The sequence below is a fragment of the Colias croceus genome, chromosome 23, assembly GCF_905220415.1.
Source record: "Colias croceus chromosome 23, ilColCroc2.1".
NCBI lineage: Eukaryota > Metazoa > Arthropoda > Insecta > Lepidoptera > Pieridae > Colias > Colias croceus.
The window spans coordinates 7,141,673-7,156,126 of record NC_059559.1 but is presented as its reverse complement, the minus strand read 5'-3'; the positions used below and the strand labels follow the sequence as shown (position 1 = coordinate 7,156,126).

At 35.9% G+C, this 14,454-nt stretch overlaps 1 protein-coding gene and 1 long non-coding RNA gene across 2 annotated transcripts; one reads left to right on the top strand and one right to left on the bottom strand.

Moving 5' to 3' along the window:
* Positions 1-1,184: 1,184 nt before the first annotated feature.
* On the bottom strand, positions 1,185-10,258 carry LOC123702453 (venom serine protease Bi-VSP-like). Its single transcript, XM_045650199.1, has 10 exons — positions 10,165-10,258; positions 7,721-7,824; positions 7,099-7,224; positions 6,293-6,434; positions 5,834-5,985; positions 5,451-5,575; positions 4,437-4,586; positions 3,762-3,891; positions 2,074-2,214; positions 1,185-1,523 (listed from the first exon to the last, which is right to left on the bottom strand). The coding sequence occupies exons 1-10, from the start codon at positions 10,223-10,225 to the stop codon at positions 1,335-1,337; spliced, it is 1,320 nt and encodes a 439-aa protein (XP_045506155.1). The 5' UTR covers positions 10,226-10,258; the 3' UTR covers positions 1,185-1,334.
* Positions 10,259-12,344: 2,086 nt separating this feature from the next.
* On the top strand, positions 12,345-13,240 carry LOC123702457. Its single transcript, XR_006752878.1, has 3 exons — positions 12,345-12,484; positions 12,798-12,949; positions 13,218-13,240. It is a non-coding gene; the product is annotated as an uncharacterized LOC123702457 (long non-coding RNA).
* Positions 13,241-14,454: the final 1,214 nt, after the last annotated feature.

The following is a 14,454-nucleotide window of genomic DNA, read 5'->3' as shown; positions in this document are numbered from 1 at the left end:
ATATAGTTAGGAGTTTTAGAGTGAGAATATGCTTAGAGTTAAGAGGTAGTTAGCGAACCACAACTCAATATTCAACGTTTTCTGTAGCACGTATGAAATGTCATTATGAAAAAGTAATAGTGTTTTTTTTTACACAAACACGTTTACAGCCACAGGCTATCTGTTGGCGATAATAATAAGGCTCAAAGGTATCTTTATTATTTATATTTTTAAATCTTATACCCCGATCAATTTTTAAAGAAAGTGTTTACTCTTTGTTGCGTACATCCATGGACCAATATGCTCAAGATGATAAAATTGAAAAGCGATAGGTGGCGATAGTTTGCTGTTTCCTTAGTTCTAAAATTGGTCACTAGTTGCGCTTTTAAAACTGCAAATTTATAATAAGCTCAAATCTGAGTGCCACCTAGTAAAAGTTTGAAATTTTAGTGCTATGATCTCTAGTATGGCGATTGTCAGTCCTCTTGAATACCTATATTGGTCCATGGTACATCGCAGCCTTTTTTTTTTTCATTTTAAAAGCTTCATCTTTATCGTTCTAGGTCAACACGCCGGGAGAAGCGGCTAGTAAATAAAACGAAAGAATGCTTGAAATATGACTTTATTTTTTTTAAGACGTACCTATGTAGTAAGTACTTATGACTATAAATTAAGAGACATAAAACTGAAAAAATAGAATAAATTCGATCACTCTGGCGGGTCACGAGTGGCCGAGTTAGTTAGGCGTCCGCCCCGGTTTATAGCGCGAAAGGATGCGGGTTCGAGTTCCGCCTCGTGATCGAATTTTTTCTATTCTTTATAAATTTATATTTATAAAGCATTTGAATTCCATAAAAGCAAAAGTATCCAATTCTACTTATAACTAGTCACATACACGTTTAAAAATAAAACATGATTAAAACATACAATGCTATAAAAAACTAATATATTTAATTCAAAATAGTTATTTATTTCTAATTCCATCGAATTCTGCTATTATTTAACAGCAAACTAACACATGGCTTTGTATTTTATTGTGTTTGATTTTACGCGAGTATATAATATATTTAGAAATTAAAGATTTTATCGTATCTACCTCTATACTTATAATATTATAAAGCTGAATTTGTTTGTTTGAACGCGCTAATCTCAGAAACTACTGGTCCGATTTGAAAAATTCTTTCGGTCTTAGATAGCCCATTTATCCGAGGAAGGCAATATAATATCATCGCACTAAGACCAACAGGAGCGGAGCAATGTGTGTGGAACCGCGGAGCGCAGCTAGTTTATTATGAAATGGATAAATCACTCAATCACAATCGTTTAAAATTAAATTTCTACATGGCTCTTCCATTCTAATGCCATCGCTTATGCACATCATCAGGCCACACGGTGTCCACGATCCAATCTATATACGGCGCTACTTTGGTATACGTCGCTGGGACTCCCTTCCCACAAGTGGGGCCAAAGGACACCACGGCTACAACGATGTATGTACAGTTGAGTTTCTTGGCTTTTGCCATTACTGGACCACCGCTGTCGCCCTGTAAGCCATTGTTAACACTTTATTAATCTAGAAGAAGTCCAATCTATACTAACTAATATTATCCATACTAATTTTATAAATGCGAAAGTAACTCTGTCTGTCTGTCTGTCTGTTACTCAATCACGCCTAAACTACTGAACGAATTTTCTTCGAAATTTGGTATGGAGATATTTTGATACCCGAGAAAGGACATGGGCTAATTTTTGTATGTTTTTTTAACCCTTTCACACCTAACTTGGCAAGTTGGTGTGAAAGGGATTCACACCTAACTTGTCAAGTTGGTGTGAAAGGGATAAAAAAACATACAGGCGTCATTGAAGGTCATATTTTCTTGTGACAAGTTAATGTTCACAGTGCAATCTCCAGTGTATTAGATATAAGCTTCTTGGTCGTTGACTTGCGGTGATTTGTTATCAACTGTCTACATCAATTAGGCATTTGTGTAGAATAGAACATTTTTATTACATTAAAACTAATATTGAACCCGGACGGGTTCCGTCCCAACGGGTCCCGTGTACATTTCTAAAAAAAAAATAAAAAATAGTCACCTTGCAAGTATCCGTGTACATAACTTGTGGAGTGTTAACCATGATGCCCTTCCCGCACATCATAGTCGCTTCGTTCCATTTGAAGTGCTTCTTTTTGATCTGGTTTATGCACATAATGTTCGGCACTATTTCTATCTGTGTCTGTGGAATAGAGAAAGAAAGAAAAACATTTATTTATACCACTATGCATATACGTATATATTTATAATACAAAAAAAAAATGGTTTACGAGTTGTGTGGACTATATTATTATTTATTAACCAATCTATAGTATGGTGTGTACATGTCGTGGCCATATCGTAGATTTGCTTATTTCATGAAATGATTGATCATTTCACGATATGGTCGCATTTCATGAAATGGTTGATTGTCTATTGGACACATCATGCTGTGGTTTGAGCAGATCAATGACAAGAAAGCGTTTCTCGATATGGGCAACTAAACGCGTGATTTTTTCATGAAATTATCAAAATTATTTGACCATATCGTAAAGTAGTTACATTAATTATTGCTAGAGGCGCTGCAAGCGCTGTGTTTATGTGTGAAGATGGCGGTTGCTGGCGAAAATTTTATTATTCGCAGTTAAAAACTTCATAGTTCGTTTAATTCACGTTTAATTACAATACGAAGAAAGTCATAGCAAAGAATTTATGACGAAGAGGTTCGAGTACTATGGAAACTGCGGATATCTTATATTCAAGAAAAAATGCGTCTAAAATCCTATAAATATATTTATATATCCTACTGTATTATTATAATTGATTCTTTTCTAAAAAGCGATTCGCTTCTGGCACTCGCCGGCCGCTACCGTGGCACTAACAAATGACAATAAACAAGTTCTTAAAACATTCTGAATTTTTTTTTAGTTTAATAGAATCCCTACATTTTATACGATCTGGCCAAATGTGGATGACAAAAAACGTTGATGATTCAACGATCTGGTCAAACTATGTTGGCCACATCATGAAATGCGACCATTTCGTGAAATGATCAATCATTTCATGAAATGAGCAAATTTACGATATGGCCATCGTATAGAAAACTGCTAAAATGTATCAAACAAAAAGTGCCACTATATTTCTATTATGTACACATAGCTTTTAATTGACAAACTTCACTCTATCTTGTAAGTACCTACTTATAACTTCACTCCTATCCACAAGTGGACTCTAATATTTTTGCACTCTACCCTCAGTTCGGTCGGTTGTTGATGTATTATTTAATTTGTAAGTAAAATCGTTTATAATTTATAAAAAATGCAAATCATTTACAATGCAATGATAAAATATTATTTTCAATATTATTTTGCTGTATTTTAACGATTCAAAAGTGCTTCTAAACGAAGTCTACCTAGTTACAGAAATAAATATTTTAGTTTGAGTTTGTGATAAAAATATTGTAAGGTACAACAATATACGTAAAAAATAAAAAATTTGTGCGTGTACTAGTGTACACACGTAAGAAGTGAAACTTCTTTATGACCTTATTTTTCAAAAAATAATTTACCTACTATTTGCAACTTTACAGAAATACGTCGCGAAATCACGCGAGGTAGGTATAAGAAAAAGATGGCGCGTAACGGAAAAATGTCACGCGTAACAAAAAAAATTTTACACAAAAATTTTTTCCAACCCCGATAAAGAAGTTTCACTTCAAAAGCTATTAAGTAATTGATTTCATTTAGATACCTTCAAGAGTGTGTCCGAGGTGTTTCCCGCCTGCGCGGTCTGGCCCCACCCGGCTACAATGCGTTGAGTGTCTAGCTCAATGTCTGGCAGCGGCAGACAGGCTGGACGAATGAACTCGGAGAAAACTACCCTGCAGGGTTTCATGAAAACACAAAGGTAAATTCAAACATGCGCCTTGACATGTACTATACTTAATACATAAGTAGGTAATTATGATAAACTAGCTGCTTCGCGCGGTTTCACCCCCATGGCTCCTCTCCTGTTGATCGTAGCGTGATGATATATAGCCTATAGCCTTCCTCGATAAATGAGATATCTAACACAGAAATAATTTTTCAAATCGGACCAGTAGCTCCCGAGATTAGCGCGTTCAAACAAACAAACTCTTCAGCTTTATAATATTAGTATAGTTTTCTAGTTTAATTTAATATTCAAGCATTTTAATATTTATTTAAATTAAAATCATCAAAACATGTTTGAATTTTACTTTTAAACCTATTGTTAAAAAAAATGATTTTTCTTTTTTCTTCTTTTAACTAAACTGGAAAATGAATTTTTAATAATATATATTTACTTTTTTACTAATTTGTGTGAGTTTTGTGTAAAATTTGCATACAAATTATAAAATTATTAGTAGGTAGTAAACTAGTAAGAACTTGCCTACCAGACCCTTACCTTCTATCCAACTCGACAAGCCCGATGTCATTGGTCTGATTGGCGAGAGAGTACAGATTATGGGGATACCACTTAATTATGTTGTACAGAATACCATCCCGAACGTCTGTCTTTTTAGTTGTCCCAAGTAGTGCGTATTTTATGAGTTTACTGGAAAAAAAAGTTAAAGTTAACATTCATTTCTTACTTTTTTTCTGTTTCTGTGCGGCTTGTATACTTTTTCGTTTGTTATCAATAAATGTTTTATTTATTGTATTTTTATTGACGTGACAACGTCTTATAATTCGATAGAGCCGGCTGCATGCACGAAAAAACATGACTCATGCGGCGTTACCTTGCTCTGAGGTGTTCCATGTAAGGCTTGAAGTGCAAGCGAGAGCGCGGAACGAGCGACAAAGAAGCACAATCGGACGTTGTCACGTTCAACTATCGTCAGTTAAACCGACTTTACAGACAACCAATTTTTTTTTTAACATTTAGCTACAATCACTTACCTACTCATTATGTTCAAATAGCCAATTTAACATGAAATGAATTGTTGTAAGTACTCTGTGCCACTGTATCAATGCGTTGCGAGCAAAATTAACTATATCTATAGCTTATGTGTTATTCAGATGTATACCTTTATTCCTGTTAAGTTATATCCAAATCCGTCCAGTAGATTTTACGTGGAACAATAAAAAACATCCATTAAACCATCCATCCATACTTACGAACTTTCGCGTTTATCATATGAAATGTATATCTGCTTCAAAATTGAGTTGCAAGATTTCAGCCGAACATACATTCATTGCAAGTTAATAAAAGAGCGTGTGTACCGAGCACACGTGTCAGAAGTGAAACTTGTTGGCAATATTCAAAGATATCAAAATCGTCGCCTTACTCCATGAAGTGCGGTATTGCCATGTCGCGTCCTTGAAATTTTACTCTCAACGCGCTTAAAGAACACTTCAAAAGCTTTTAAATACATCACAAGTTTTTATAATACTTGTAAAAAGGAAAACAAAAACTTACTGAGTTGGTTCTTGTAGCACGTGAGCAGCCGTCAAAATGAACTTGTCACTGATGAGAGACCCCGCGCCGATCCAAATGATGTCCTTCGTGTCGTTTTCAGTCATTGAGTGACAGCCTAGCGATGCCTGTAAGTACAATAATTTATAAGTGAAAAACTTTTTAAACAAAAAAAAAATAGTCCTGCATATTTCGTCGTTCCATGGTTACGCTTGACTAATTGTGGAAATATAATAAAAACGGTACAAGTGTCATAATGATTATAGGATATATCCCTAAACTAAAGTACTTAAAAAAATAATTCTACGTCTCCACCGGGAATCGAACCCAGGACTACTGTACCAAAGAGCCAGTCATATAAAAATAAACGGTTATAAAACTCTTACCATATGTGGAAACTCTCTTGCCACAGCATCCGTACCAGCAATGATACGATACCCATCTCCTGCGTCTGGGCACGTACTGACGCGCTCGTACTCGTCTGGGTCGTCCTTGGCCGACACACACTTGTCCGTGTAGCGCTGGTTCTCCAGACACTCTGTAAGGCAAATTATTTATTAACTACCTAGCTTTCCGTCCGCGGTTTCATCCGCGTTTTCAAAGAAAAATTCTCATACTCATAGTTCCCGTTCCCGTGGGATTTTCGGGATAAAACCTATCCTATGTGTTAATCCAAGTTACCCTCTATATGTGTGCTAAATTTCATTGTAATCGGTTCTACTATTTGCGTGAAAGACTAACAAACGTACTTACACATACATCCATCCTCAAAAACTTTTGCGTTTATAATGAAGTTAGAAGGAGGATTCAATTACACTATAGTATAGAGTACACTAGTAACTTACTTCTCCAAGCAACATGACTATCCTGTTTCCCCCGCAAGTACACACGCGGCAAGGGGGGGCAGCCCCTCGGCTCGTCCCGTACCGGTGGGGAAGGACTGTTTCGGCAGCACACTATGGGCTCTCTACCGTCGTATCGACATATCTGTAAAGAGATTTGTTTTGTAGTTCTATATTTCGATACTAATAATCCTAGGTGCGTGCTGTTTCACGCGCGTAAATGAGTTTTTCCTTACCTTATATTCTGTAATATCACTAAAAAGTATCTTACGTTACTCCTTATTATATCAGCTATCTGTCAGCAGCGGAACTAGATTTTATAAAAATCACACATGTGATTTATTTTCGCATTTTAAGTAAATAGATAAGTTAGGTATGGGATTTATCTAAGACTAGCTGTGCCCCGCGGTTTTAACCATATTGCTCAGTTCCTGTTTGTCTTTAACATAGCCTTCGATAAATGTAATCGGGCCAGTAGTTCCTGAGATTAGCGCGTTCAAACAAACAAACTCTTAAGCTTTATAATCCATACTATAATATTATTAATGCGAAAGTAACTCTGTCTGTTACTCAATCACGCCTAAACTACTGAACCAATTTTCATGAAATTTGGTATGGAGATATTTTGATACCCGAGAAAGGACATAGGCTACTTTTTATCTCGGGAAAATGACGCAATCCCGGAAATCGCACGGGAACGGGAACTATGCGGGTCTTTCTTTGACTGCGCCGGCGAAGCCGCGGGCGGAAACCTAGTAGGTATATAGGCTACATCGCATATTTATAGAAACACTTTTTATACTATTTACCATGTCGTTAGAGCGCTTGATACCTTCCACGGAACTTAAAAAGAGGTCCCGAAAAGTGCCCGTTCTGTGCATGACAAAGTTATTAGGGCAGCATGCTATTAACACGTTCTGTTCATAGAAGCACGACTGAAAGAAACAAAACAATATTAGAAATAAATAAAGAAAAGCGTATGTGCCGAGCACACGTGGCAGCTGTGAAACTTCTTTGGCGAGATTCAAAGATACTACAATCGTCATTTTACTCCATGACGTGACAGTATTGCCATGACCTTGAAATTTTACTCTCAACCCGCGAAGTTTCACTTCAATAAACGAAAATCACAAATCCGTAAAAAAAATGTGTTACTATATGCAACTTTACAGAAATACGTCGAATCACGCGTGGTGATTCGACGTGAGTCGTGTGAGTCAATCATTTCAACTATACATTTCACTCACTCCCGAGATTATTTTTTTGACGAAAAATAATTTTTGTCAAAAAATTTGATCCTTTTTCAACGGGCTACCATGATGTTTTAAAGCAGTATTATTTCTAGAAGCTATATCTAAGCTTGTAACAAACGATTATTGTTGAAATCAGTTGAAAAATGTAAAAGTTATTATAAAATGCTTAAATAAATACCGGTGCATTTATTTCATTTTGGTAAATAAGTTGTTGGGCGTAGGGACACTGGTTCACACTCTTACATGTGCCGATACTGTTGTCTACGTCACACACCTGGCCCCCTGAAAATAAAAACTCTAATTCAAATCATAAACTCACAACTCGAAGGACTTAACTTTAAACTCTAAACTCACAACCCTAAACTCTAATCTACGGTTCAATGTAGAAAAATCAGAAGTATTACATCTTAAGTACCAGCTGTGCTTCGCGGTTTCACCCGCGTGGCTCCGCTCCTGGTGGTCTTAGCATAATGATGTATGCCTGCCCTATAGCCTTCTTCGATAAATGGGCTATCTAACACCAAAATAATTTTTCAAATCGGACCAAGTAGTTCCTGAGATTAGCCCGTTCAAACAAACAAACTCTTCAGCTTTATAATATTAGTATAGATTTGGAAAATGCAAACCTTTAACGCTCATCTAAATGTTTTGAATGATCAACTGACTTTCAATAATTAATTAATCGAAAAGCATACTTATTTCGTTTGAAGTTACAAAAAATGAACGGGGCGGTTTACGATACTGAAAATTTACAATATAAATATATATATATATTGTAAATTTTCAGGGTATAATCTATACTAATCTATACTATAATATTGTAAAGCTGAAGAGTTTGTTTGTTTGTTTGAACGCGCTAATCTCGGGAACAACTGGTCCGATTTGAAAAATTCTTTCGTTGTTAGATAGCCCATTTATCGAGGAAGGTTATAGGCTATATATCATTTCGCTACGACCAACAGGAGTGGAGCCAAGCGGGTGAAACAGCGAGGCGCAGCTAGTCCAGAGATAAGTACCATATTTTTTATCTTGAGGTCAACTCTTAATACTATTGGAACGTGGTTTTTACGCTAATTTAAGATAATGAGGTTACTATACCTATGATATGATAAACAAACAAATCCATACTAATATTATAAATGCGAAAGTAACTCTGTCTGTCTGTCTGTCACTCAATCACGCCTAAACTACTGAACTAATTTTCATGAAATTTGGTATGGAGATATTTTGATACCCGAGAAAGGACATAGGCTACTTTTTATCCCGGGAAAATGACGCAATATCGGAAATCCCAAGGGAGCGGGAACTATGCGGGTTTTTTTTTGCCTGCGCGGGCGAAGCCGCGGGCGGAAACTAGTACTTTATATTATTTTTATTATTATATTGAAAAGAAGATTTACAGATGCATACACAATATCAATTTATAGTCCACTAACTTTATAGTCACGACATTGTAAGTGAAGTCCCATGTCCCTTAGTGGGGTAAGGGGCAGATGCATTATACATCTGTTTTACTGATCGATTTCCTTTAGGGACAAGTAGGTGATCAGCCTTCTGTGTCCTACCAGACCGATTTTTTTTCTTCGTCTCCACCGGGAATCAAACCCAGGACCCCTCGGTACTACGCACACGCGCCAACCACTGTACCAAGGAGGGGGTCAAACATAGGTCCACGTTCCTGACATTGAATACTAGTTAATAAGTTCTTAATATTTGCATTTTTTTCAACTTATAATATAAGATTTATACTTGACTAGCTAACCGCCCGCGGCTTCGCCCGCTTTGTCTAAAACCTAATAAATTATATACTAAAACCTTCCTCTTGAATCACTCTATCTATTAAAAAAACCGGATCAAAATCCGTGGATTTAAGCATACAAAGGGACATAGGGACAGAGAAAGCGACTTTGTTTTATACCTGTGTTTTATACTATGTAGTGATTTATAGCAAAATAATCGCATAATAAAATACATACGAATCAAAACACACAAGTTGATAATGTCATATTTTATTTATAAGTCTTTTTATCTAGCAGACCAAGAACTGACCCGACAGACGTTATCCTGTCCTTAATTATATTTATTTCTTACTTTCTTTCTTCGCGAAAACTGTCAAACCCGTGAAGTTAATGGTTTCGCATTTTCTTAACTTTAGTGAAAATTACTCGATTATTTTTACATAAGATCCTTCTCGTGACAATAACGAACGAATAAGAATTATCGAAATCGGTTCTGCCGTTCACACGTGTGACGTGACCAAGGTAAATATAGATTCATTTTTATTTTTTGTACACTAATATTTATTATATGTACATAGTTAATAATATTATAAAGAGGAAAACTTTGTTTGTTTTTTGTTTTATTGTAATGAATAGGCTCATAAACTACTGGACCGATTTTAAAAATTCTTTCACCATTCGAAAGCTACATTATCCACGAGTAATATAGGCTATATATTATCACGCTAAGACCAACAGGAGCGGAGCCACGCGGGTGAAACCGCGCGGCACAGCTAGTATATAATATTAGTTGACCCGGTAAACTTTGATTAAAATGTATAAAGGTTTGAGACACTAGAATTTTAATATAAGATTTATCCAATGAGGAAAACACTATACTTACTCCTGTAATAATACTGTGCACGCACACACGCACACAGCAACAGAATCAAGTATTTTAACATAGTCACACATGCACGACCGTTCAGAAACACTAAAACAAGTTGACTGAGATCTAAACAGAGGTCAGGGTTGCCAGCTACAGATTGTTTTTCCCCTAATTTATTTGAGGTAAGGGCAGTTAAATATATTATTTTTTTAGAAGTGAAACTTCTTAAGGCACGTTGAGAGAAAAATTTCAAGGTCGCGTCATGACAATACCGTCACGTCATGGAGTAAGTAGACGATGAATGAATGAATGAATGAATAAAAAATTCTATATTGTACACCATATACGACAATTTAAAATACATAATACTTATTTAACAAAGTACAGAGGGCGGTCGAGAGGGAGGGCGACGATTTTGGTATGTTTGAATCTTACCAAAGAAGATGCGACACGTCTTCTGACACGTGCGCTTGGCACATACGCTATATTTTAACAATTCATGCGAAATTATGCTTCGTTGTAAGATTTATATACCTATTTGGAATTTTGGAGGTAGTTAGGACGCTGCGCTACAAAGTGGTTCAGATTTTTTTAACGAGGTGAAACATCTTATACAATAGATAAATTTCAAAATGCAAAATACACTTAAAATAAAAAATTAAGTTAATATTTATAAAACTTGACTATAAATTAGTAATCACTACATAGTATAAAACAAAGTCGCTTTCTCTATGTCCCCAATGACCTATTATAGTAGTATGTCCCTATGTCCATTTGTATGCTTAAATCTTTAAAACTAAGCAAATGATTTTGATGCGGTTTTTTTAATAGATAGAGTGATTCAAGAGGAAGGTTTAAGTTTATTATTTATTAGGTTTTAGGCAAAGCAGGCGAAGCCGCGGGCGGTAAGCTAGTTAATAATAAAAGGAAGTCTTCAAGACTAAAATAAACGTATTATTATTTTATATTTAAAGATCGAAAATATATTTAAAACTAGTTGCACGAGTTGAATAAATGAAAAAAATCACGATAGTGTAGCTTTCTTGCAGTAAATTTTTCTTATAATAAACCCCCAAATTTGGGGAAACGCTACTAAGTTGGCAACATTAGGTTTTTTGCATTTGTTTACAAAACATGTGCAAATTATTCATTTGTATTTTGTTGTTTATAAACCGGTCGGGTGAAATATAATATGATAATATCACAAATTTTATCAAAAATAATTACTTTGGGGTTAAGGGGATTGATCGATTTTATTCTATTTTTAAACCGACATTTCCAAAAACGAAAAAAATGAAAATTCAACATTTTTTTTTCTTAAGTTGATTTCTGCTCATGGCGACCAGTTTTACCCGACTGCGAAAGAAGGGTATGTTTTTCCATTGTATGTACGTGTACCTATGTATATTTCTTTGGCACGCCCTACAACCTAAACCGCTGGACGGATTTTGATTTATGAGATATCGATGCGATCATCAGCATGGGCTACATAAATTAACAATCAGGTTTTGTTTTCTTATTAAAATTCTTGTTGTTACATTATTAACTACTAGGTTTCCGCCCGCGGCTTCGCCCGCGCAGGCAAAGAAAAGCCCGCATAGTTCCCGTTCCCGTGGGATTTTCGGGATTGCGTCATTTTCCCGGCATAAAAATTAGCCTATGTCCTTTCTCGCGTATCAAAATATCTCCATACCAAATTTCATGAAAATTGGTTCAGTAGTTTAGGCGTGATTGAGTAACAGACAGACAGAGTTACTTTCGCATTAATAAGTATGGATTATAAAGCTTAAGAGTTTGTTTGTTTGAACGCGCTAATCTCAGGAACTACTGGCCCGATTACATTTATCGAAGGCTATGTTATCATCACGCTAAGACAAACAGGAACTGAGCAATGTGGTTAAAACCGCGGGGCACAGCTAGTCTTAGATAAATCCCATACCTAACTTATCTATTTACTTAAAATGCGAAAATAAATCACATGTGTGATTTTTATAAAATCTAATTCTGCTGCTGACAGATAGCTGATATATCATATAATAAGGCTGATATAATAAGGAGTAACGTAAGATAATTTTTTTAGTGATATTGTCACAGAATATAAGGTAAGGAAAAACTCATTTACGCGCGTGAAACAGCACGCACCTAGGATTATTAGTATCGAAATATAGAACTACAAAACAAATCTCTTTACAGATATGTCGATACGACGGTAGAGAGCCCATAGTGTGCTGCCGAAACAGTCCTTCCCCACCGGTACGGGACGAGCCGAGGGGCTGCCCCCCCTTGCCGCGTGTGTACTTGCGGGGGAAACAGGATAGTCATGTTGCTTGGAGAAGTAAGTTACTAGTGCACTCTATACTATAGTGGAATTTAATTCTACTTCTAACTTCATATTATAAACGCAAAAGTTTTTGAGGATGGATGTATGTGTAAGTACGTTTGTTAGTCTTTCACGCAAATAGTAGAACCGAATACAATGAAATTTAGCACACATATAGAGGGTAACTTGGATTAACACATAGGATAGGTTTTATCCCGAAAATCCCACGGGAACGGGAACTATGCGTATGAGAATTTTTCCTCGAAAACGCGGGTGAAACCGCGAACGGAAAGCTAGGTAGGTAGTTAATAAATAATTTGCCTTACAGAGTGTCTGGAGAACCAGCGCTACACGGACAAGTGTGTGTCGGCCAAGGACGACCCAGACGAGTACGAGCGCGTCAGTACGTGCCCAGACGCAGGAGATGGGTATCGTATTATTGCTGGTACGGATGCTGTGGCAAGAGAGTTTCCACATATGGTAAGACTTTTACAACCGCTTATTTTTATATGACTGCCTCTTTGGTACAGTAGTCCTGGGTTCCCGGTAGTTAGTAGTTCCCGGTGGAGACGCAGAATTATTTTTTTAAGTACATTAGTTTAGGGATATATCCTATAACTATTATGACACTTGTACCGTTTTATTATATTTCCACAATTAGTCAAGCGTAAACATGGAACGACGAAATACGCAGGACTATTTTTTTTTGTTTAAAAAGTTTTTCATTTATAAATTATTGTACTTACAGGCATCGCTAGGCTGTCACTCAATCAGACAGACAGAGTTACTTTCGCATTTATAATATTAGTATGGATATAAAATAATAATTAAAATGAAGTATGGATTTCCTTATTTTTAACTATTACCTGGGGGAGGAATTCAAAATTGGAAGAGGAGTACGCCAGGGTGACCCATTGTCTCCAAAGCTATTTATAGCCGTCCTTGAAGATATTTTTAAAAACATTAAGTGGGAAAATAATGGCATATACGATACGAAATAAAAACTTACACACCTAAGGTTTGCTGATGACATTGTTCTTTTCAGTGAGTCTGCAACAGGTCTAGAATCAATGCTACAAAAATTAAACTCTGAAAGCATAAAAGTAACATGAATGCATCTAAAACTAATATTATGTCAAATAGTCAAAAGAAAACAATTAGAATAGAGGAAAGCCTAATAGACTATGTAAATGAATATGTGTACCTTGGAAAGTTGGTTTCTTTTGATGCAAAAAGCAATGAAAACGAAGTAGACAGAAGAATAGGTACAGCCTGGAAAAAATACTGGGCCCAAAAAGATATTCTAAAAAGTAATTATAGCCCTAAAGTAAAAAAGATAATAATGGATTCCTGTATTCTCCCAAGCCTTACTTATGCAAGCCAGACATGGGTCTTTACAGAACAAGTCAAGAACAAAATTTCTTCGTGCCAACATGCTATGGAACGAAGTATACTGAAACTAAGAAGAATAGAAAAACAAAAGAACGTGGACATTCGCAAGAAAACCAAACTAACAGACGCACTTAATTTTAGTTGAAAACAAAAGTGGAAATGGGCAGGACACCTGTCTAGATATAAAGATGAAAGATGGACATACCATACCATAAATGGCAGGGCCCAATCGGCAAAAGGAAAGTAGGAAGGCAGAAGAAGAGGTGGATGGACGACATAGAGAACATAGCAGGCAAAAACTGGATGCGTATGGACCAAGATAGGGATCTTTGGTACAAGATGGAGGAGGCTTTTACCCATAAGGGGCCACCTAACAAGGAATAGATAAAAAAAAAACTAAGAATGTCATAGTTATGTACAATATGTATTTATTAATTGTAAGTTGGAATAAATAAAGCTTATTATTAATAGGTAGGTATGTTGTGTCTTCTGTGAAACAACTCAAAGTTTCTTGGCAACTTTTAAAATAGTTTCAAAGCTTATTTTTTACAAAATATTAAAATATAAACAAGTAATCTTGACTCTCAATATTA